At 40.7% G+C, this 25,150-nt stretch overlaps 2 protein-coding genes across 3 annotated transcripts; one reads left to right on the top strand and one right to left on the bottom strand.

Moving 5' to 3' along the window:
• Positions 1-1,288: 1,288 nt before the first annotated feature.
• chp2 (calcineurin-like EF-hand protein 2) lies at positions 1,289-20,827 on the top strand. Of its 2 annotated transcripts, none has more exons than XM_033993024.2 (7): positions 1,289-1,469; positions 16,473-16,545; positions 17,434-17,514; positions 18,436-18,560; positions 19,167-19,228; positions 19,785-19,907; positions 20,217-20,827. In XM_033993024.2, the coding sequence occupies exons 1-7, from the start codon at positions 1,304-1,306 to the stop codon at positions 20,268-20,270; spliced, it is 684 nt and encodes a 227-aa protein (XP_033848915.2). In that variant the 5' UTR covers positions 1,289-1,303; the 3' UTR covers positions 20,271-20,827. The 2 variants fall into 2 exon arrangements, with proteins under 2 accessions (XP_033848915.2, XP_033848926.1); XM_033993035.3 differs by lacking the exon at positions 1,289-1,469 and adding an exon at positions 14,264-14,466.
• A 323-nt stretch (positions 20,828-21,150) lies between these two features.
• Positions 21,151-24,876, bottom strand: LOC117394711 (cytochrome c oxidase subunit 7A2, mitochondrial). Its single transcript, XM_033993200.2, has 4 exons — positions 24,789-24,876; positions 22,500-22,589; positions 21,810-21,894; positions 21,151-21,343 (listed from the first exon to the last, which is right to left on the bottom strand). The coding sequence occupies exons 1-4, from the start codon at positions 24,801-24,803 to the stop codon at positions 21,288-21,290; spliced, it is 246 nt and encodes an 81-aa protein (XP_033849091.1). The 5' UTR covers positions 24,804-24,876; the 3' UTR covers positions 21,151-21,287.
• Positions 24,877-25,150: the final 274 nt, after the last annotated feature.

The raw sequence follows: 25,150 nt of genomic DNA, 5'->3' as shown, positions 1-25,150 counted from the left end.
TTTGCTGTTTCGTTTTTGTGTTTGACCTCTGATCTACTGTAGTTTGGCCCGGGCTTATCTCCGAAACAGCAACGTTAAAACAAACACGACACATTCGCTCCAAAAAAAAAAACCACGTGCCGCAGGAATTATTATTATCTTAATGTAATCTGCGCCATCCGTACCAGTCACAAAGATTTTTTTTTTTAAGGAATGTTTTTAGGTTTTGGGTATTAAAGATCAAGGTTTTAAGAGAGAGAGTAACTTACTAAAACTGCAAACGGTTATATTAGTGAAAAATAACTGTCCTTAACATTCCTTAAAACAGTGTATTAACAAAAAAAAAAGAAAAAAAAAAAGAAAATGATCCTAATAAACACTCTTTAACCCTGCAAAAATGATTTTATAAAACTACACAGGGCTCTAACTGCCTACTGGTGTTTCAGGTAAGGTAATCCAAGATTAGTACTGATCAGGGTCTGCGAATCTAGCCACACAAGTTCCATTCTGGTAACCTGCTCTGGCACGCAGTCCCTTGGTTTGTGTTGCAAAGTCTGGCTGTGATCCAGCTGGCACACAACCAACAACCCCCCCCAATCAGGTCAAACCACTATCCTGTCAAATCAGCAGCCCTCATCACAGAGCCAGGCAAGACAAGTTTCATTATGAGTGTGGTTCAAGTTTCTTTATTTTTATGTATATAAAACAAAAATCCTGGTTCTTGTAAAACAGCTTTTTACTCCAGTTGTGTTCCATCACTTTATAAATACATGCGGGACAATATTGACTGGGGTTATAGTACTTCGCTCTTGGGGTGCCTCGGTCAAACTTAGTAACTTTCTAGACTTTTAATGCCTTTGGTATGATCCATCTGAAGTGGTTGCAGCATAGAACTGCCTCCCTCCCAGTCCCTCCTCAGCTCTAACCCCTCCTAAGAGAAAGGGTGCTCCCTCCAGTTCAGGCTTGAGGCACGGAGCCTGAACTGCTCCCTCCCTCCCTCCTTCATACCTCATGGTTTGTGTCAGCCTGGAATCTTGTTGCGTAGTGCACAGTATTCCGGGAAAGACTGACTCCAAAGATCATTATCTCTGCTCAAAGTGCACCTGAAACTGTGCACATGACACCTTTTCGATTTCACACCTGAGCAGTGAAGTTTCTGGGAAATAAAGAACCTCTCTGTTTTAAAGTTCAAAAGTTCAATAAAAAAAGCTACAACAGTAGAACCTATCGTATCCGATCCTGCAAGACAAGATCCCCTCTATTAACCGATGGACCTCTGGCACACGTGTCGTTTACACAGGCTGCTACCAACTGAACAGCACTGATGGAAACTGATCAATGCACGCTTTATTACAAGTCTAAAACAGTAAATTCAGCTCTGAGTAGGACAGAATGGATTCAGTTGAAAGAAGTTCTAAGTTTCCACGACTGGAAATTGGTTACACTGGCACTTCCTAAGTCATGCCACCTGAGCAGTCATCAGATCACAGGTCAGTCAATACTTTATTCAACATCCTGTGTCATCAAAAAAACTATACAAAGATATCGCAAAAGCCTACCGGAAGCCATAATAGTAGTACAGTAGTATTTCATGTTGGATTCCAAAATGTCACATTTTTTTCATTTGTCAGTTTTTCGTTAAGTTTATGGAAAACTACAAAGCGGTGTGCAATTTAACATGTTAACATGACATCATTCAGCAGTTTCATTTGACTTTATGAAGCAAAATTAGTTCATTCTATATAGAGGGTGATGCTAAACGTTTGGCCATAGCTGTACAGTATATAACAAATGGGAACCAATGCATATAGGACTTGTGAAATAAATAACACACCCTACCAGGTTTATTGTACTCCTGAGATGTTTTTTCTTTTATTGTAATAGAGTAAGAATTATACTTGTGTTTTCCAGAATATCTGAATGTTTAAATTTTGAAACAATTTAAAATCTTTTTTTGGTACCAGCACTTTTACACAATATCTCAGTGTCTAATACTTGCACGGCTGAATAAATTAATGTTCTTGCCACGCTCCAATTGGATCCATCAATCCCAGGTGTATAAACTTGTTAACCAAACTCTTGAACTTTTTTCGGCTCAGCGAACCGAATTCTCGCAGAGGAGCGCAGCTGCTAACAATTGAATAAATTTCCACTTCTGATTTTGCACAGGAAAAGTTCTGAAGAGATACGGGAGATGAAAGGAACAGCTATATTTATGTTTTTTTTTTTTTTTGCAAAGCACAAGCCAAGCACCCTTAGACTTCCTCTGTTCCAGTAAGTACCTGGCTCCATAAATGGCAAAAAAAAGAAGAAAAAAAAATGTAAAAAGGGTGTTCAACGGTGCTCTTTTTTTGGCCACTGCTGGATTATTAAAAACAAAAAAGTATCTTGTCATGTTGATCTACTGTCTTTTTTTCGTAGTATCGTACTGAATCATGGCTAGAGACAAATTGGTTTCAGTCTTAGTTTTGAAAGTCAAATTTGAGCGAATATTTGGAAATCTCCTACGGGACGAACACAGAGGAGTTTTGTGTCCTGAATGTGAACTAGGAGTTCTCTACATACATTTAAAGAAATGTACAGCAAATGTGGCAGATAGGCATACACCCATACGGTCAATAAAGTGTGCTAAGCAAGTTTCATCACAATCGGACAAGCCATTTCTCCGACTATATTAAAAAAAAATAAAAAAAATGACATTCAGAGACCTACAGGGAAGCAGCTTTCATATACCCATAGATTTTGATACATTATACAGTATATAGCAAACTGGAACTTGGTTTCAGGAGACTAGGTTTCAGGCCACTGCACGGCACACCAGGGAAGACTTTGATACAGCAAAGTTGCCTCAAAATAGGTCTCCTGGAACCAGGTTTCAAGCCACTGTTCCTGAAAAAGCGGCTTTGTGTTCCCTCAGCTTTAGCGGTTAAATCATTAACAAGAGCAAGGAAACCCAATCACTGAAACCCCATTGTTTTAATACAAGAATAATCTAAAGCTAACGATTACCAGGTGCTGGCTGTGACTTCTCCGCTTGTGCACCAAAAAAGAATGAGTAAAAGTTTCCAGACTCTCTCCAGACTTCCTGCAAGAACCAGAGACCCAGTCAGCCTGCACAGGTGGAACAACCCCATCTGGACTGGGCGAGTCCATGTGTCCAGTTGAGCCCGTGCCTTAGAGTCAGATGACAGCTAAGACCAATGTCCAATGTCCAATGTCCATGTGACAAGATCAGGGATTGTCCGTTGACAAAAACTCTAATATTGTAGGGTTCCCGAGTGTCGCATCCATTAAGGAGTGGATCGCAGGTTCGAATCCAGGCTAGGTCATTGCCAACCAGAAGTTTACAACTTGGCAACATAATAATAATAATAAATGATTACAACATACCTTTAAATCATTTTTTTCAATAACCCCAAATCCTCCAAAAAAATCTGTATATAAAAAACCTGCAGAATTTGGAACAAGCATGTAGTGGCATGCATTCACAAGCGGTTTGACAGAGGTTTACATTTACTGTGCACCCGCCCTCTCTATTAAAACACCTTCCTCTATGCTGGAAATTCGCCCCCTTGATTCTGAACACATCATGGTTTGATTATCGCACCATTGGTCAGTGGGCCACGCGGTCTGTGTGAGGTTCTGCACAGTGTTGCTCAGAGGGAAATACCCTTGTTGCTGTGGTTCTTAGACTGCGAAGCATAAAACATTTGGAATTTGTTTACTGTTGAATCTGTTGACCTGGGCATCAATTATAAACAGAAGCAGCAAATGTGCCATTAGCCCACGTGTGGAAACAGCATTGCCTAGAAGTGGCAGAGCGTTGATGTTAAAAAATTAATAATCATCCACAGCTATGGCTAAAAGATTGGCATCACCCTATAGAATGAACTTGTTTCGCTTCATGAAGTCGAATGAAACCTGCTGAATAATGTCACGTTAACATATTGAATTACACTCCACCGCTTTGTAGTTTCCCCCCCCATATACTGTCAAAAACTGAAAAAGGTGTCAAAAAACTGAAAAAAAAATCTAAATACAACATGAAATACTACTGTACTACTATTATGGCTTCTGGTAGACTTTTGCAACATCATTTTGTAGTTTCTACAGCCTAAAGACTGAAATGGCACAACAATTGGGACCCAACAATCGACCACCCAGAAGATTGCAACAGCAAAATGCAACCATAATCTATTCCTGGTTTCACTGGGAGTTTAATAAATCAGATACACCTATACACGCTGTGACTAATCAAGCTCATAGTAAAACCTGGAATGGGTGAAACTGCTATGGAATAGGAGTCTTATTTCCATCTCTGCGTTGACTTAGTTTCTTATAAGATTTACCATGTGTACCATGTGTCGACACACACGCAGACGTCTGTAAGTGATCAACACAAATTCAAGCATGTACAGATGCTGAAGAATATGGTAGTTTAGAGAGATTTAAACAGACAAACACCTTGGCTGAATACCAGCTGGAAAAGTGCGAGAAGTGTCAGTGATGTAAACCCCACTCCCCCACACACTGATGGGAGTCTTGATAAGGACTAAGCATGCACGGACACGAATGGGACCGATTTTGAGTTGTTTCAGTTTTTAAACTTAGTAACTTTCTAGTCTTTTTGAAGTGGTTGCAGCAAACATAGAATTGCCTCCCTCCCAGTCCCTCTTCATCTCTAACCACTAGAGCCACACTGCTTCCCTCCCAGTCCCTCCTCAGCTCCACTAGAGCCACACTGCTTCCCTCCCAGTCCCTCCTCAGCTCCACTAGAGCCACACTGCTTCCCTCCCTCCCTCCCAGTCCCTCCTCAGCTCCACTAGAGCCACACTGCTTCCCTCCCTCCCTCCCTCCCTCCCAGTCTCTCCTCAGCTCCACTAGAGCCACACTGCTTCCCTCCCAGTCCCTCCTCAGCTCCACTAGAGCCACACTGCTTACCTCCCAGTCCCTCCTCAGCTCCACTAGAGCCACACTGCTTCCCTCCTCAGCTCCACTAGAGCCACACTGCTTCCCTCCCTCCCTCCCTCCTCAGCTCCACTAGAGCCACACAGCTTCCCTCCCAGTCCGTCCTCAGCTGTAACCACTAGAGCCACTCTCTATACTGACTATTATCATGAGCTGGTTCGACAATGTTTTTAATAATTAAGTGGCTACGCACCATAACCAAGATAAGCAGTAGTTTGCAGTTTTTGTTTCCTGTAAAATCTCCCTATTGTGCGCGACTGTAGCTGCCAATATAAACGCAACTTAGGGAATTTAAAAAGCAATTAAAACTATGTTTACAGATTAGCTTCGCTGGAAACCCCTCCCTTAGTATGTTTATTATTTACACACAGGCAACAGGAACGGTTTACAGAAAGGGGTTTTTGACACAAAGTAAATCAAGTGGTTCAAAGAGTCACAGAGTAAAAAAATTATTTTTGTCGGGGGGGGGGGGGGGGGGGGGGGGGGGAATACAGTTATTACATACCCCAGGCAAAATGCAAAACAAACAGACTATGAATGCGGTAAACCTGTCAGCATGTTCTTCATTAATCTTTGTTTTTTTATTATTACTAATATCTTCCTCCAGTTTCCAAACATCTCCTTAACGAGCGCATGTAGAGACAAAGAGCACGTTTGAACTAAACCCTACAATTGCCTGGACAGTCTCCCATTCCAGTCAGCTATCACCTTGTTCATGTCAGGTATGACACTTGCACGTTCTTCCCTTAAACCCGGGGCCAGATTTTCAAAGCACGTCAACTCTATCTATGCCAACACCTCTCCCCCACCTCCTCTCTCGGGACAGTCCCATTTGTAGCTGGGCATCGCTCCCTGGCACGTTTTGATTAAAGTGAGACTTTGAACAATCGCTCACTGCCTCAGCAGCTGTGTGCCGCTTAGAGCCCTGGTCTGACTCAGAGCTCCCTCCCTACAGCGCAGTGGTCTCTTTGTTCACAGGATTGGCTACTGGCTTCCCTGGGTTGTCCTGGCACAGAGACAAGCTCACTTACATCTTTACTGTCTGTCTCTGACTCGCTGTCTCTGCCAATGCCCCTTTGCTGCCAGTGCCTCACTGTGGCAATGCGCCCAGCCCCTGTGTGCATTTGTGTGTTTTGTGTTGTATGTTGCGTGTGTAAATGTTGGTGTATAGATTGGTACACGGGATATAAACAGGTCTGTGTTTCACGTGTAGTTAAAAAGTGTAGATTTGTATTTAGGCACGGGATGGCACATCACGCACGTGCATTTAAAATGTAATATGTGAGCACGGGGTTGCACAGAATTAATTCACGTGCTGGGATTCAAGTGAATAATTAATTAGTAATTGAATCCCAGCACAACAGTATATATAGATGCACATTTTCACTCGGTGGGGGTTAGGTGTTCGGTGAGTGGAGAACGGGATTGGAGACGGAGGTGAAATAATAATAATAATAGTAAAAGTAAAAGTAGTAGTAGTAGTTAACGTGTTTTCACTCACCGTGTTTGTTCGTCTGTGTGTTGTGCACTGTCTAGTCCGTTTTTGTTTGTCCTTTTATTTTGGCTACAAGTGCCGTGTCCTGTGTTTTTGTTGTTTCAAACCTTTTATTTTCTGTTCTGTTTATTAAATGCTGAACGCGATCACGCGTTCAGCCTCACCAAAACCCCATCTCTCTGTCGTTTGTGTTCCTGTTTCTGGTCTGACGCCACCCACTCCGGCCGTCTTTGTGACACTCACCAACCCCTCTTTCGCTAGCTCCCTCCTCACTCACTCACTCTCCTCACAACTCATGTTCTCTAACCCTCCATCTCCCCCTCTCCCCTTACTCAATCTCTCTCCACCTCACTCCCTCTTCACCTCCCCTCCCTTCCGTTACATTATGAAAAACATATTTGGACACATTCCCCCAAACTGTCAGCATATAATAATAATTATTATAATAATAATAATAATAATAATAATAATAATAACAATAATAAATACAGCATAACACAAATATACCATGGCGCTAATTTTCAATTCTAACTCTATTACACAGTATAATGTACAACACCTCATAATATATGTATAGATATATTTTTTTATTTTTTAAAAGATAGCTGTTAGCATAAACCTTGCATAGTTCTGCACACCATACAGTGATGCTGTAGTTTTTATTTGTGACATCTCAATGTTGCACAGCAACTTCTTTACCTGCAAACCTTTTCATCATAGTTTTTAATTTCCCAAACGGTGTGTGCCTGCACCTGAAACAAGCTTTAGGGAATGTAAACAAACTGGACAGCCATCCAGGTCTGGATCCTAACAGAGTGCAGTTTGCAAAAAAGAGGCAAACTATAGTAGCTAGAACCTCACAAACTGAATATCTGAACACTGTAGACACTGAACAAACTCTGGCTTTAAACTTTAAAGAGGAAGCAACTTAACCCCAATTATTGTTTCCGTCTCACAACAGCATAATGCAAAATTAATATTCACTCCGTTCTGAAGCCCGACTTCTGTCCCGCACAGAGACATCTGCATTGCAAGACATATCATTTAAGGCAATTACAACATCAGCATCCATTAAAAAAAACTCATTCTCCCTCTCAGTTGTATAAAGAAATAATCTTGAGGTGAACTGCCCTAGTTCACGGTACCAAAAAATCAAGACTGGGGATTTTAAGCAAGCACAAGGCCTAGTACTTACTGCGGCTGTCGTCCGGTTTTATTGTCACTGTTAAAGTGTGTTCAGTTTAAGCTTCTTCCTCCTTTCATGCACCCTTCACACAGCTGAAGTCCTTGATTGTGCTAATTGTTTAATTGGAATTCCAGATTAGCACAGCAATTAAGGTTGATTGGGAATAGCTGTGTATTTTCACTGTGGATTTCTGTTAAAAGTGAAAGAAAAATGTGAATGTTATCAAAGTTGAATGAAACTTGTACGAACCCTTAAATTAGCATAACTGTTTATAAAACAATCTTCATGTTATGCTTTAGCTTATGCAGTGTTTTGAATGAAGGGCATGTTGTTTATTCTTTTACAAATGAATTCCAGTACAGGGCCAAGACCTATCCCTTGACTTTTCAATGTGTTTTCCCTGAAGATGATAAATAGCGTTTGTTTGCTTTAATAGGGGAACAAGGTGGTGTTGTCAAACACTCGATTTATTAAGTGCTTACAAAACATAACAATAATTAATTTTGAAGGGGATTTTCCTAGCAGTTCAGTTTGTTGAAGCCAAGTACATTTTCGGTTTTGTTTTGATTGTACTTTTCAACAGAAGGCACACGTTGCTTTTTTTTCTGGTCATTCATCTGTGTTTATTTTAAGCAGCGAAGGGCAGAAACAAAATCAAACAAAGGCAGCAGTGTGAAGTAGTGGTTAGGGCTCTGGACTCTTGACCGGAGGGTCGTGGGTTCAATCCCAGCTGGGGGACACTGCTTCTGTACCCTTGAGCAAGGTACTTTACCTAGATTGCTCCAGTAAAAACCCAACTGTATAAATGGGTAATTGTATGTAAAAATAATGTGATATCTTGTAACAATTGTAAGTCGCCCTGGATAAGGGCGTCTGCTAAGAAATAAATAATAATAATTTATATTGCCTACACTGCTTGTAAAGGGCCATGCTCATATTGAAGACCACATTATGCTGGTGGCCTCATTCGCGAGATCTCACTGTAATTCTCACTTCACTACCAGTCAGTGATATACATGACTCAGCTTTGACGCATCTTGTTTAATGGTTGTGAGTGGCAGCTTTGCAATGGTTTCCAATAATTGATTTCATAGCACAAATGACAGGTTTTACAACAAGTTAGGGAGACTGCCAGAAAACTAAGACAAAAACATGCACTCTTCGGTAAAGTACACTACAGCACTGTGTGCGTCTTTAAAATCCCCCCCCCCCCCCCCCCCCCCCCCAATATCCTTGGATTTGGTGACACACTCAAAAGCCAATTCTAAGGATGTACCCAAGGTGTTCTGGGAACTAGGACAGAAAAAAGCCAGCCGCATAACTTCCTGCAGAAAAGGGACAGCAGGATGTGAAGTGCACATACCGTCACGCGACAGATGTGACAGATGTTTGGTCAACCCACCCCCCCCCCCCCCCATATGAGTCAGCCACTTCTGAACACCAGAACAGGATACAGTAGTATACTATTTTAAAAGATATATTTTGTGATAAATTAAGACCGCATCTGTTTGACGTTATTGATAGCCTTTATCCTACTTCCTGTGGATGAAAAAAAAAAGAAACAAGGATGTAAGCAAACTGGACTGTCAACACCTGTCTGCGCCGTCCTCTTTCTGATAACGTGCGTCTAAGTAAAGGCAGAATGTAGTAAACGTGCCATGTTATTTTATTTTGATTTGTTTTGGTTTTGTTTTTTATACAGGGCAGTTAGAGCCAAGGTCAATGCTTTGTCTGCCAGTTGATGCAGTTCCACCTTTGAGCCACTGGAGGGAGACTGTCATCGTTGAACGCCACCAATGATTTCATTGATTAAAATTTATTTCTTAGCAGACGCCCTTATCCAGGGCGACTTACAGTTGTTACAAGATATCACATTATTTTTACATACAATTCCCCACTTATACAGTTGGGTTTTTACTGGAGCAATCTAGGTAAAGTATCTTGCTCAAGGGTACAGCAGCAGTGTACCCCACCTGGGATTGAACCCACGACCCTCCGGTCAAGAGTCCAGAGCCCTAACCACCACTCCACACTCCTGCCCCTTACTTACCTTACCCTAGGGTTTGCCACCTGTTCCCCAAAACAAACCCAGACTTATTTCACAGTCAGCCTAGCTCTATCAAAACTGCAGTATACTGCAATAGTGTCACACAGTACCACCAGATCGCGGTGCAAATCAATAACCATGCAGTATACACAGTGCTCTTGATAAGTCAGTATGTTGAGCACTTAAACATTATTACAAAACACGAGATTATATTACAACAATACATGAAATGACAATAGAAATAACTTAACTAACGTAGGCACACTGACATCCAGTACAGCTACAGCTAGGTCGCATTGCTACTGTACATTCGTAGCTAACTATGACAGTCGAAACGCGTATTCTATTTTTAGCTATTAGAAATTAATATACGTTAATTGTGAGCTTTAATTAAATGTTTGTCCCCTTTGAGTGAGACCAAATTGAAAGTCTTTAAATTTGGGACGATAAAACCCCATTTGTTGATCCCTCGAAATTATTTAACCATGACAAATCGCTTTATTTAGTAACATTTATGGATAACAATACATTAATCATAAAAATAAAAAATAAACTTACCTCAGGATCTCGACGATCTCCTCCAGCTACAAGAAGTCCGAGTTCTGTTTCACACGCACAGCTAACTTACTCTAATATATATTTTTTTTAAAAATGTAACAAACAAACATTAAAAAACACACATATATATATGTGTATATATATATACAACAATACATATGTAAATTAAATATATATTAAAAAATAAATTATACAAATTTCCTTCACACTACTAAGCTCTCTCTGACAGGTGCGCGAGCATCTTCAGTTGACGCTCCTCGAGGCGCGTGCAATGGAACGCTTTAGGACCGATTAAAATCAAGCCAGAAAAACAAACAAATGCTCTATTTTTTTTCAAGAATAACAGCTATAGGCTTGAATACTGCAATAATATAAATAAAAACTGAAAACACAGATAAATGTAATAAAATAGCTATTGACACAACGTTTATTTGAACCAAGTAACATCTCTATCGTTGTCACAACGTTGTGTTGGCACCAACCAACCCACAACCTTACTGCAAAGTTGTGAGCACGTTGTGTGTTAGCTGGGAAGCACTGGCAATTTTTTTATTTTTTATTTATTTTTTTATACGGCGCATACCTAATTTATTTGAACATATTGGTTAGGGACAACATAATGGTTTGCGATACCTGCACGGTGGGTGTCTTAATATTAGTATCCACAATATTCTGTCCACCATTGTGACAGACTTTCTAACAAGTCTGGCATAAACAAATGGCTGCTACTTAATTAACCCTGTATATATATGTATATATATATATATATATAAACCCACAAAACTGCTTAGCCTAAAAAAGAACAGTCCTACAGGTACTGTACCATTGTAACAGGCGCAGTTTACACGGCGTCAGAGTTTCTGATCGCATCATAAATTCCAGATTTCCTAAATCCATTGATGGAAATGTCCGGTATGCTTTTCATTTTTGTAAGCAAATTTGGCATTCCAGTATCACTCATCCTCATAATCACTTTGACATCCGAAACATTCTGTCCCATGCCCAGCGCTTCTTCAACCTGCGCTGCATACCATGATTCTGATTGGTGGAAGTATTATTGGCAAGCCAATCAAAACCACCAATAAAGCCAAAATAAATTCCACTCCAAAATGTCCCGTTATACGGTATGGCGCAGGAAATATTAAAGGCAGGCTGGTGTTTCTTATGCGTTAAAACCGGACATCAGGGCGACCGGGTTTGTTAATTCCTGCCACCCGAACACAGATGCCAATTCCTGGACAGTCCGGGTCAAACCCGGACAGGTGGCAGCCCTAGTGCCACGTGATACTAGTTTCGTGTTGTTTGTATACTCTTAGTAAATCAATGGTACAAGCAAAAATATGCTTTAAAACAAACAGCATTTATTTAATTTGACAACACAGAAGAGCATAAACATTCTGCATGGACAAATGTGATCGCTTATTAGAGTGACTGTATCCTAATTAATAATAATAATAATAATAATAATAATAATAATAATAATAATAATAATAATAATAATAATAATAATAAACCTTTTTTTAAGTACAAATAAATACAAGTTATAGTTTTCTGTCAAATCATGCTCTAATGTTTTCATTGTTAAGTAATTTCCAATATTTATTCAATCTTCGTGCAAACGGCCACTACTGCACTTGAATATCCGATACAGTTGCAGACAGTGTAATATAGCGACAATGCATTTTTCTTAGATTAACGCTGTATAAATATGCATGCATTTAACCTACAATAAACCGTGAATTGAAGGTCGAAGCAGTCAATAAACCCAATAACAGAACGCTCCGAGCAGCACAGTGCAAAGTACTGAGTAATTTCACGCATGAGTAAGTTCTTCTGTACGGAACATCACAAACATTAAATATTACAAAAATATATATATATATTTCTGAGGAATTGGTCCCCATATAGACCTATAACTACGGCTAGATAATCACTCCGTTTTTTTTTTTTTTTAAATAAATAAAACCCAATTTATTGATAGAGACCCGATCAATAAAGCAATTGTTCTTTGCCGCTTTACTGCTAGTGTCCTGGGGCGGCACACAAACACGACCCCCCCAGACCCCCCCCCCCCCCTCTCCCTTTTCCATTTTTAACCCCCTGCACCCGACAAGTAAAGCATAGGAGGATATAAAGCAACTGGGCTGTCAACACAGGCTGTACAGGAGGTGTTTTTCCGTCATGTTGAGTAATATTATAAACGACCAGCAGGTGGCGCGTAGACCGCATGTGGTGTTGTCAGCACGGATTGTCCAGTTGCTGTAACACGTCACGTGATGAATTGCTCCTTTATAGCGTAGTCTGTGGTTATTAGCGTAATATATAACCCTTATAACACCCCCGTTATTAAAATATCTTCCTATAGCAGTATGTCGCAAACAGACACGAACAATACTTTGATTTAAATACTAGGCCTACTTTTTTTACAGTGATATTTAGTCACAAGTCCACAGCTGCCCTCTTGCTCAGTACAATAGCCCTTTGATAGCGGTGTCTTGGAACAAGCGACTGTGTAGGAAAAACTAAATAGACGTTTCATAGCGTTGCATCAACGAGGCTTTGAAGCTACAGTATACCGTGCGCCCAGTCGGGTTTGTTTGTGTGCTCTTAACTTTAAAGGGACCAGTACAGATATGAATTCACAGGTATGCCTTATGAAAGAAGGGACAGCAGTGTGGCGTAGTGGTTAGGGGCTCTGGACTCTTGACCGGAGTGTCGTGGGTTCAATCCCAGGTGGGGGACACTGCTGCTGTACCCTTGAGCAAGGTACTTTACCTAGATTGCTCCAGTAAAAACCCAACTGTATAAATTAGTAATTGTATGTAAAAATAATGTGATATCTTGTAACAATTGTAAGTCGCCCTGGATAAGGGCGTCTGCTAAGAAATAAATAATAATAGTAAAAGTTTCCCACAGTAAAAGCCCACTGAAGTTTAACCCTTTTAAACACGGGTTACACGCTCTGTAAATCACAGAGTTAAAGCATGTTCAACATATAAAGAGATATAGGTAGATATAGATAGATGTGTATGTGTGTGTGAACTGTACCATTTAAAAGTAAACCATTATTGAAAATATTATGAAGCAAGTGACAAACGTACTTGTTAATTGATTAACTCTACAGCTTATCGTGGTATGATTAACAGTTTCGTGTAAACTTTTTTTTGTACTGTGTAACATTTTAACACTATTAACCAAACGGTTAATGATTAAGCGCGTTACGCAACAGACATCGCTGTGTTTACTTTAATTGTTTTAGACTTTGCTTTGTACAAGAGCACAGTGCTGACAAATACTAAACTGTGTTCCCAATCGGCAGCAGTGAATTTGTGTTGAATTCCTAAGCGCTTGGTTGACCGTGCACATTGAGTAATATTATACACGACCAGCAGAGGGCGTATAGACCGCGATTGTTGCGTCAGCACAGGTTATACCGATAAAGCCATGGTCGTTTCTAACAGGTCGGTGGAAATAAGACTCCCATTGCATAGCAGTGTGATCCATTCCTGGTTTTACTAGGAGTTTAATAAAACACACCCGAGGGAATGCACGGTACAGAGGAGACACTGGTGCTAAAAAAAAGGACAGCCACAATTTGTATAGGCTTTTACTATTATTATTATTATTATTATTATTATTATTATTATTATTATTATTATTAGTAGTAGTAGTAGTAGTAGTAGTCGTAGTAGTGGTATTGTTGCAATTGTGTATAAAATACAGTAGTTTTATGCATTTGCGTTAAGTTTTTTTATTTTATTTATGGCGAAATAAACTATAAAGTTTCGCTTTTTAAATGTGAAACTTGCCAGTGGTACTGGAACAATTTTTAAAGTGGGGGTGCTGAAAGCCATTGAACAAAACTGTAACCCCTGTGTATGATGGTGCCCCCCCCCCCCCCCCCCCTCCTCCCACGTAGAAGGTTCATTCTAACGGAACCCATTTCCTAATCTCTGATTGGCCACCTTTGTAAATCAGTCGCTCCGGACGGGACAGTGATTTGCTAGTCCTGACGTCCGTCAAAGTAAAGGCTGAGGTCAGCAGCTAATTGCCCATCTCCAAAAGTTTTATTCTACTGAGAAGTCGCGACTTGACGAGTTTTCAGAAACCATTCGGCAGTGCGGGGTTTTGCAGACGGATCGATAAACACCCCTAGGAGTTTTGAAATGGGTTGCAACGGCTCAACGCTTGCCAAGATCCACAACCTGGACGAACTGATTCTTGAGACTGGGTGTAAGTTGTTTTTGTAAACTGCATGCACGGGTAACGTGATGTTTTGGTATGGCACCAGCACGCCAGCTGCAGTGCAATGCTGAGAGGTCCACGGTACACAACAAATACCGAATTTGTTCCGCAGCTGTACGCTATAGCGGCATTGAACTATTTGATTTCATGTAAATGGCGGCTTTTGGATAAATATAATGGCACAAAAGGGGTGATTAATGTAAATATTAAATGTCTGCAGGCGCTGCTTTTTTTAAGAAAAAGAAAACAAACAAACAAACAGAAACCTCCTACGAGTCCTCATGCATTTCAATGGTCTTCAGTTGCATAGACAGAGTGGGCAGCTGGATTCAGCGTTGGCTTATCTTGCTGAAATGGTAACATTCTCGTTATACGCGAAGGAAAGTTTGGAAAAGGGGATGGAATCTCAGTTTTTAAAAAAGGTGCAATAATGTGACACTGGAACAAGTTTAAACTTGCATTTTGTGTTTGGTTTGCTTATTGTTAATGTTTAACGTTTTAGATTGACGTCCTGGTTTTTTCGTTCACATTTTATGGAGCAGGCAGGGCGTGTATTGCCAGACTCTGTACTTAAACCGCCTGTTAGAAAATTTATATCGTCTGTCGCCTCCGCAAAAACGTCTGAGGTCGGTTTGTTGTGGGTTGTGTGGGCTCATTGAGTTATTTCTGTGATTTTTTTTGTAAATGATTTACATCTGACAGGGAATGAAGACTCCCTCGCAAAGGCATTTCATTGCTGCGCACTTTGTACTGAACTAGTATATAAGTATACACATTGCTGGTTCGTATTCACCCACATAATAGCAAAGCTACAAAAATAAAGAAATATCCTAAACGAAATAACCACACGCATTAATAATAATAATAATAATAATAAAAATAATAATAATAATAATAATAATAATAATAATAATAATAATAATAAAAATAATAATAAAAATAAAAATAAAATAAATATGTACAAACAAACCTAACGGAAGTTAACTAACAATAATTTATTAATGTACACTTGTGGTGCGAATCATAATCTAATTAAAAAAAAAAAAAAAAAAAAAATCTATATTGTTGGCGTTTGAGAACGCACGCGGTTAATTTACCGGTTAAACGCACTGACGTCGGCATAGGGACCCAGGAAATAGTGCCTTTGTTAGGGTTTGATTCTTGCGATTTTTTATGGGGTGTTTTTTAAAGCAGTTAGGTTATCAGTTAAATTAAAATGTGTGTGTGTGTTTTTTTAAGGTCTGTTTCCCAAGAGTTCCCAATTAATTTCTTTTATATCCTAGAACTGTCCTTGGTTCCTAAAGACGTTTCAGATTGCATTTGGCCATTATCAGACGAACTGCTTGCTTGTAACAGTTTGAGTTTATTCCTTTCTCTTCTTACTCTCTCATTTTCTTTCTCCTAGCCCCTCTTTCTCTCTCTTACCCCCTCTCTCCCCCTTATTGGGGGGTAATCCACCTATCCCAACCCCACCCCATTTTTTTTGAACAGTGTGTCTACTCAAGTATTGGAATGAGAGTCCCGTTGCACAGCAGTTTGATTCGTTTACGGTTTTGCTGTGAGTTTAATAAGACAGTGTGGAGTAGTGGTTAGGGGCTCTGGACTCCTGACCGGAGGGTCGTGGGTTCAATCCCAGGTGCGGGACACTGCTGCTGTACCCTTGAGCAAGGTACTTTACCTAGATTGCTCCAGTAAAAACCCAACTGTATAAATGGGGAATTGTATGTAAAAATAATGGGTAAAAAATAATGTAATTGTATGTAAAAATAATGTGATATCTTGTAACAATTGTAAGTCGCCCTGGATAAGGGCGTCTGCTAATAAATAATAAGACACACACTGCGGCTAATCAAGCTGCTAGTAAAACCTGGAATGGGTGTAACTGCTACACAGCAGTCACTGTGTCTAACCATGCCAGCCGAGAACATGTCGAATCCTAAAGGGTCAGTAATCTAACACCTGGGTGGCTTTGTTTCTCCGCTCTTTCTCCCCAGTCTCCTCGTCTCATATCTGCCGTCTCTACGATCGATTCCACGCTCTGGATAAAGATGACAAAGGATCGCTCAAGTGAGTTCAGCCAGTTACTCCAGTCCGGGCCCGCAGGCTTCAAGCCTGGGTTTGGAGAGAGAGAAATGCTCGGGTGGAAATGACTCACCTTGCATAGCAGTGTGATCCATTCCTGGTTTTAGGAGCCCGTTACCTTTACACTGGGGCTGATCAAGCTGGTAGTAAAACCTGGAATGGGTGAAACTGCTATGCAACAGGAGTCTTATTTGCAGTAATAAGAACGACAACTGGAATATTCACAGACCTCAGCTTTGACTCGTAAGCCACAGGGAAGATGTTACTGTCCTTAACATAACCCTTGTAAGACTGAAAGCAGGTGGCTGACCTTCGCTTCACTGGTCTGTGTAAACGATCCACTTCAAATCCCTGGCAGGTTAATAATATTGGGACTGGACCTGTTACAGGGAGGGACTGAGAGCAGTTCTTACCAGTTACTGTTTCGATGGTCTGACGTCTTTATCTCCGTGAAGATTGAAGCATCGGTACATAATTGATTTATAAGGCTGTCCTTGGCAAAACCCAAGTTATCTTAATTTTATTATTTGTTTATTTAACAGACGCCTTTATCCAAGGCGACTTACAGAGACTAGGGTGTGTGAACTATGCATCAGCTGCAGTGTCACTTACAACTACGTCTCACCCGAAAGACGGAGCACAAGGAGGTGAAGTGACTTGCTCAGGGTCACACAATGAGTCAGTGGCTGAGGTGGGATTTGAACCAGGGACCTCCTGGTTACAAGCCCTTTTCTTTAACCACTGGACCACACAGCCTCCTACACAGCCTCAATACATTTAGTTCCCTCAAGTCATTTTTTTTTCTTTTTTTTGGGGGGTGGGGGGGAGGGGAGTTTGTATAACGTTCCTGGTTTTTTTTTTTTGTCGTTTCAGCCGGAGTGATTTTCAGAATATCAGCGAGCTCGCTGTTAACCCTTTAGGGGACAGAATCATAAACGCTTTTTTTCCTGACGGGTAAGCATTCAAACCTCCAATCCAAGTCCTAAAGTCACACTTATTATCTGGTTCACATTTTCCCTTTAGTATTAATCCTACTTTATTTCATATGCACTCAGTAATCCCGTATATTTGATGGTTCCCTTCCATTCATGTGCTCTGTGTCTGCCTGGATTTCAAAATCTGATACTAAAGAAATCAGTTTGCAAGCCCTGCTTTCAGATGGTGTCGCACTTCCTAGTCCCCACCCCTTCACTGGCTCCTTTCCTGTCATTAACCAATCAACTGCTTCCCCTGTTGCGTGACACGCCAGGAACACAGAAGACACTGCTGGGGTGAAAAGACCTAGATGTCTTATCTTTAAGGCAGGGAAACCTCATGCAGTCCTGATATTTTCAAATATGTTTTGATCCCTTCAGTGAAAGAGGGTGTTTGCTTTGTACAAGAGTTTTTTTTTTGTTTTTTTGTATGTGCTACGGGCTCCCTGAAACCACCCCACGCCCCCCAATTTGGGAACCCCTGATTTATTTTTATTTTTTAATAGATTTCTGATCGCTCCTAAAGGCAGAGGTGTCAAACTCCAGTCCTCAAGGGCCATGCGGTCTCCTGGTTTTCATTATTATTATTTATTTGTTAGCAGACACCCTTATCCGGGGCGACTTACAATTGTTACAAGATATCACATTATTTTTACATACAATTTATACAGTTGGGTTTTTACTGGAGCAATCTAGGTAAAGTACCTTGCTCAAGGGTACAGCAGCAGTGTCCCCCACCTGGGATTGAACCCACGACCCTCCAGTCAAGAGTCCAGAGCCCCTAACCACTACTCCACACTGCTGCTCTCAATTCACTTCATTGATCTAATTTATTTGTTCAATTGGACATTTGAATATTTAAGTTGCTTGCCTAACGCTTGTGTGACCTCATCACTGACAGGATGGATTTGATCGATTTCAACTCGTTCGTCCGGATCCTGGCTCGCTTCCGACCCGTAGATCAAAACCCGAAGAAGGAACCAAATGCCCCGGAGCCCATCAACAGCAGGGTTAACAAGCTCAAGTGTGAGTCGCCAGCTACTGCAAAACTGGAAGCGGCGTGTTAATAAAGGTCTCGTTAAGGGGGTAAACTTAGAAATTAAAAAAACAAAGCAGAATTGTATGCAACTGACTGTGTAAGGGAAACGGTAATACGACTCCCATTGCACAGCAGTTTGATCCATCCCTGGTTTCACTATGAGTTTTAATGAGCTTATCTATATACACACTGTGGCTGATCAAACTCGTAGTAAAACTTGGAATGGGCAAAACCGCTACGCAATAGGAGTCTTATTTCCATCCCTGTATTTATAGTGTCTCAAAGCATTGTTAACCTGGGTAATATTTTAAAGAATAAAATATAAAGATGACTATAAACCAGTAAATCAGGGCTGAATGATGGTTCAAACGGACCGTTTACACAGACAGTTTAAATGTTTGTATCTGTTTGATTTTTGAATCCGCTTGGGATTGAATTACACAGAGTATCTTTCATGATCCCTCCCTTTTTCTCTGTCTCTGCTCCGTCTGTACACAGCGGACTCCTTCTGGAGTTGAAACATCAATTCATACCAGTAGCATCACTGATCTTTGCCATGTGTTTTTAAAAAAAATTTTTTATATGTATTTCAGTTGCCTTCCAGCTTTACGACCAGGACAAAGATGGCAAGATCTCAAAGAGTGAGCTTTTACAGGTAAAACTAAAAGCCAAAAAAAAAACAATGTTTTATTTCGATGCATAGTTAATTTTTTTTTGGTGTGGGTACAGTAAAAGCACAGTGAAACAGTCTAATCCACCCTCTCCCAGCATTCATTTTTTATTATGAATTAGTCTTTTTAGGAGACTCTTTTATCCAAATGACTTACAGAGACTAGGGGGTGAACTATGCTTCATCATCAACTGCTGCTGCAGAGTCACTTCCAATAGGACCTCGTTTTGTTTTACGTCTCATCCGAAGGGCGGAGGTTAGGTGACTTGCTCAGGGTCACGCACAGCGAGCCGGTGGCTGGGTAATTAGGCATGGGTTTTTGGGTCCTGACCAAATCCTTGTTGAAATAAATGGTGCGATTTTTTTTTTTTTTTCTTCCCTTTACAAAGCTCAGTTGGGTTGAGGGTTAGGTCTGTGCTCCTAGTATGTGTTCAGTCGTGTGATGGTGGGGGTGCAGGTGACAGCAGGTCCTGCGTGTGATGGTGGGGGTGCAGGTGGGGGTGCACGTCACAGTGCTGTTCTCAAGATGTGTGCTCCGCAGGTCCTGCGTATGATGGTGGGGGTGCAGGTGACGGAGGAGCAGCTGGAGAGCATCACTGACCGGACGATACAAGAGGCCGATCTGGACGGAGACGACGCCATCTCGTTCGAAGAATTCAAAAAGGTACGTGCCAAGTTAAGAGGAGAGACTCTCCGGCTAGTTCCTGTCTAACTAGTGACGGGGACCACGGGGGTTATGGACTGGCCAATTATAAATGGAAAGAGTTTAAACATTATTATTATTATTATTATTATTATTATTATTATTATTATTAATAATTCATCAATTTTAGCAGATGCTTTTATCCAAAGCGACTTATAGAGACTAGGGGTTGAACTATGCATCAACAACTGCTGCTGCAGTCACAATAGGACCTAGGTTTTAAAATCTCATCCGAAGGTGTTGTAAATAATATATATATTTTTTTTTCAGTCGCTGGACAAGGTGGATATTGAGCACAAGATGAGCATTCGCTTCCTTCGATAGATCGGTCCGCCACGATCTGGGATCATTATCCATTATCCATTGCGACTGTCTTTTTATTGAGCGAGCAGTTAAAAGCTATAGAGCCACATCCAGCCGGGTATGACTAACTAACTTAAGATATCTTTCAAAGTACAGGTGGGAAGAACAAACAAGCTGACGTCTTCTACACGTCGCGCTTATTTCTAGTAGTCGAACATTAACAGATTTCATATAAAAACACACTTTGTGCTGAAATTAACGCTGTTTACCTAAACCTGTGTGTGCGAATGAGAGAGAGATAGATGCGCTTAAGTTTGGGCTTGTGTGATCAGAATAATCGAATATGTTTGAGAAGCTCTGTTGACAGTTGGAAGTTGTTGAGGATTAGGGTTGAAACTTGCTTATACAGGGAGTTGGGGAGGGAGGGTATTCTGTGAGTCTGTAATGCAATGAGTAAACTGGAAACCAAATACATGTCAAACCAACCTGTTTATAAATGCTGTTTGTATATTAATCTTGTAAATGTACCTTTTTTTTAAGAATTATGAAGCCTTAATTTTAATAAATGATCAAATAAATGCCTTTTTTCTCTCTGATTGAGTAGTTTAGAATTCAGATGTCTTGACAGCCTGTTGCCACTCCTATCTGTAGAGTGTTATCTGCTCATGACAACGAGCGTGTTCTTCATTTTCACCACAAGGTGTCACTGTAGGACTGACTCCTGGCAGCTTTTGCATAACCAATGTCTGCAGTACTTTGAACATGAGTATTTGCCCACAGAGTAAAGAAATGTTTTTCCATTTACCTGAGCAGATCAATAACTGTTTAACTAGATCCGCCTCCCAATTATTCAAATTGGTGTTTTAAAAAAACAAAACAAAACAAAACTTCATTCTGTATATAGATATATAGTTTTTTTTTATGATTACATTTGTTACAAGGTCCAGAGATTGGCATATTTGGTTCGGTTAGCCTCAGGCAATGAAAGTGAGAAGTGACTCTCGATTCTTATGGAAGTCTGGATTCCCATTTCCTGTCTTACTTCCTTCTGGGCTGGGAGGCGGCTAGCAGCCAGTAAAGAGAAAACCCAGTTCCTGAAACACAGAAACAAATAAAATAAATAAACGAGAGACGGATTGGTAATAATCTATAAAACGCTTCTCCAAAACCACTTCTTAAATAAGACTTCTTATTAACTATTTGTGAAACCAGCCAAAAGAGATTGTTACAAAAAATATATTTTTAAGCGAAACATTTCAATTCAGGGATGGAAATCACTCTCATGGTGTGGCAGTTTGATCCATTCCTGGTTTCACTGAGTTTAATAATAAGACACACCTGAGCTTGTTGCCTAGACACACTGGGGCTGATCAAGCTGGTAGTAAAACCTGGAATGGATAACACTGCTGTGCAACAGGAGTCTGATTAACATCCCTTACGTTTTTTGAAAGTGCTTTAATACAATCTGTGCAGCGCTCTGGGGTGTCGTGGTGTGAAGGGAGCTGTATCAAAATGGATTGTAACTTTGTAAAATTCTGTATCATAAATACAGGCACCTACCTCCGAGAGTGATGGCCATAGTGAAGCGATAGAGCAACACATCCACCGTGCCCCCCTTGATGTGAACCGGGAGACCGTTATCCTCCTGCAACACCCCAAAACATTATTATTATTATTATTATCAGTTTATTTGGCAGACGCCTTTATCCAAGGCGACTTGCAGGTGTTTAAACAGTGTAGTTTACACAGGAAGTGCAAATAGTATTAGAATACAATATGACATTATGATGCTTAAGACAATTTGCCTCTGCGATGACATGATAGTAGTGCACATGGAGAGACGCATCATGTTAGATTACAGTTCCACCCTCAAATGCTGCTGTTCTTGGGTACAGGCAGGGATACATCAGGGCAGCAGTGTGGAGTAGTGGTTAGGGCTCTGGACTCTTGACCGGAGGGTTGTGGGTTCAATCCCCAGTGGGGGACACTGCTGTTGTACCCTTGAGCAAGGTACTTTACCTAGATTGCTCCAGTAAAAACCCAACTGTATAAATGGGTAATTGTATGTAAAAATAATGTGATATCTGTAAAATGTGAAATAATGTATAATGTGATATGTTGTAACAATTGTAAGTCGCCCTGGATAAGGGCGTCTGCTAAGAAATAAATAATAATAATAATAATAATAATAATACATCAACTGGGTTATCTACGCTTTAGCGATCCAGCCCAGGGTGGGGAGAGAGTCACCTGGAATATCTTCTGATTCTCCGGCACTTTGTTCTTCAACTGATTCCTTGCTGTCGAGGAAAAGGAGCGAAACGCCAGCCGCTGCAGACCCTGAGGAAAGATATAGACATACAGTGCCTTGCATCACCCAGAGAACACCATCCCCACGGTGAAGCATGGTGGTGGAAGCATCATGTTATGGGGATGCTTTTCATCGGCAGGGACTGGGAAACTGGTCAGGATTGAGGGCAAGATGGATGGAGCCAAATACAGGGAAATGTACATATTAATAGATATAGCACAGAGAATTCAAAACCAGCAACCAGCTCTCTCTCTCCAAGGAGAATCGCGACCCAACAGGATGCTCATCAAATCACTAGAAATACTGAATGAAAAAGACAAGTCACTGAGAATCTGAAAACTCGCTGTTTTAATAAATTAGCTGCAACGTTTCGGCGTCCGATTTCTCCAGAGAGCCTGGTACAGACCGATGCTGCTGTTTCAGTTTGAAAGCTGCACAGTGATTTACAGATGCATGTTCTAAGAACACTGACACACAGACATTGTTATCTATCTATCTATCTATCTATCTACATGACAAATAAAACAAATGTATAATTATATAGCTATATATATATATATATATGCACACACACAATAGTTTTATTTGTTGATTCAAAACTAGTGTTTTATTTATTTTTCCCTATACTGCAGCTGTTTCTAACCTACACTTAGTTTATTCACATCCTAATTCATTTCTGTAGTTCAATGACCTAACATAGGGAAGGTGCATGAAAAGGGAGTCCTGGAGTTAGTGTTGCTAGGCCTTGGTTATCACTTTGTTTCAACAAATGAAGGTCAAAGAAAGATCTGTTACTGTATGCAATGTTTTATTCAGAATGCATTGTCTTTCTGGGCAGGAAATGTAGAAGCTACAAAATACATTCAAGTACTTTCTATCATTTTAGTTCCTCAATTTCATAACCTCAAAACCCGCAGAGAGCCTGAATTAGAAGCAATAACAGGATATCATAACATGCTGGTACCCAGTAACCATGTAGGCTTGAGGCACGGAGACTGAACTGCTCCCTCCCTCCCTCACCCCGCTAAGAGAAAGGGTGCTCCCTCCAGTCCAGGGCAGGCTTGAGGCACGGAGACTGAACTGCTCCCTCCCTCCCTCACCCCCCTAAGAGAAAGGGTGCTCCCTCCAGTCCAGGGCAGGCTTGAGGCACGGAGACTGAACTGCTCCCTCCCTCCCTCACCCTCCTAAGAGAAAGGGTGCTCCCTCCAGTCCAGGGCAGGCTTGAGGCACGGAGACTGAACTGCTCCCTCCCTCCCTCACCCCGCTAAGAGAAAGGGTGCTCCCTCCAGTCCAGGGCAGGCTTGAAGCATGGAGACTGGAGGATTAAATAAAAGTTGTCTTAAAAAACAGGGCTCCTGTTGCTTTAAGGCTGTTTGGGTTTCAAGTCTCAAGGTCAGACAGCGTGAATGAACCAACACAACAGATAAGACGGACAGGCTTGCGAGCCAATTGGGTCCACGTTACCCTGCCAAGAACGTCAGTGGCGACCAATCAGAGTGGGGAGAAGTTAAAGGGGTCGGACCATCAAGTTAGCCTGTTCCAGGTTTAACAGGCAGTAAACTGCCTGGCTATTGCTAAATGTGGACGGGGAACGTGTGACTGTTTTAGGAAGAGAGTCACAAGCTGCAGCATTCCCTTTCAGAGTCACGCCCGACAGGCTGAAAAAAAACAAACCTGCTTGAATAACATACTGTTAAACTTTTACCATAGGAAATACGGTGACTGGATGTTACATTTTCCATGCATTCTTTAAAGAGAACTCCTTTTTAGCTTGAATATACTTGAACACACTGGAAAGCAAACATTTATTGGTTAATATCATGCAATTTTTAACAGGATAGTAAATTTTGCACAGTGGTGTCAAATGAGCAGTTCAGATTGTATGAAAAGCCCCATTTATCCATTACTGAGGGTAATATTTTTGGAGAAGAAGTTTGTCTGTTTTTATGGGCATTTTAGTAAACCAAGAAGCTTACTCCTATCATGCTAATAACACATTCAAAGTTTATTTAAAAGTTTTACACAATTCAACAAAGCTTCTAAGATCTATATATCTATCTATCTATCTATCTATCTATCTATCTATCTATCTATCTATAATGCTGTTTACCAGGGTGATCTATAGCTTTAACTGTATTTAAGTTGTTTATTTTTTTATTTATAGTTTGAAAGAACAGTAAAATAAAGAATAAAGTCTAATACTTCAGTAAATGTTGTGTTTTCTTTACCAGTAAGTTCCTCATGTTGCGCGGTGCCTCTGTGCAAATCCACTCTCTGCTACAGACTGGATAAGGAGCCTGGACAAGGACACACAAGCACAACGTGATCCTGCACTCCTGCCAAAGTATGGGCACCTATGAAGATCAAACCTTCTCATGAGCTAACTTTCAATACAGCTTCTCCTAAACATGTCCCCTGCTTTTACTATGCATAGCTTATCAAGGTTTGACTTTAATATATATATACCGGTACATATGCTTTACCAGACCTCTTTGTGCTTTGCAATGCTTCCCTATGCTTTACCAGACCTCTCTGTGCTTTAGAATGCTTCCCTATGCTTTACCATACCTCTCTGTGCTTTACAATGCTT

The sequence above is a fragment of the Acipenser ruthenus genome, chromosome 30, assembly GCF_902713425.1.
Source record: "Acipenser ruthenus chromosome 30, fAciRut3.2 maternal haplotype, whole genome shotgun sequence".
NCBI classification, from domain to species: Eukaryota; Metazoa; Chordata; class Actinopteri; order Acipenseriformes; family Acipenseridae; genus Acipenser; species Acipenser ruthenus.
This window is presented reverse-complemented; position numbering and strand designations above follow the sequence as displayed.

Excerpts from the sequence above, each read along its gene's own strand:
- LOC117394711 (XM_033993200.2), bottom strand. Across the intron at positions 21,895-22,499 it reads AGAATCAGAAGATATTCCAG|GAGGATAACGGTCTCCCGGT; the intron begins GTGACTCTCTCC and ends GGGGTGTTGCAG. Across the intron at positions 21,344-21,809 it reads TATGGCCATCACTCTCGGAG|GAACTGGGTTTTCTCTTTAC; the intron begins GTAGGTGCCTGT and ends TCTGTGTTTCAG.
- chp2 (XM_033993024.2), top strand. The coding sequence starts at position 1,304 with ATGGAAACTGATCAATGCACGCTTTATTACAAGTCTAAAACAGTAAAT. Across the intron at positions 1,470-16,472 it reads GAGCAGTCATCAGATCACAG|TCTCCTCGTCTCATATCTGC; the intron begins GTCAGTCAATAC and ends CTTTCTCCCCAG. Across the intron at positions 19,229-19,784 it reads CAAAGAGTGAGCTTTTACAG|GTCCTGCGTATGATGGTGGG; the intron begins GTAAAACTAAAA and ends TGTGCTCCGCAG.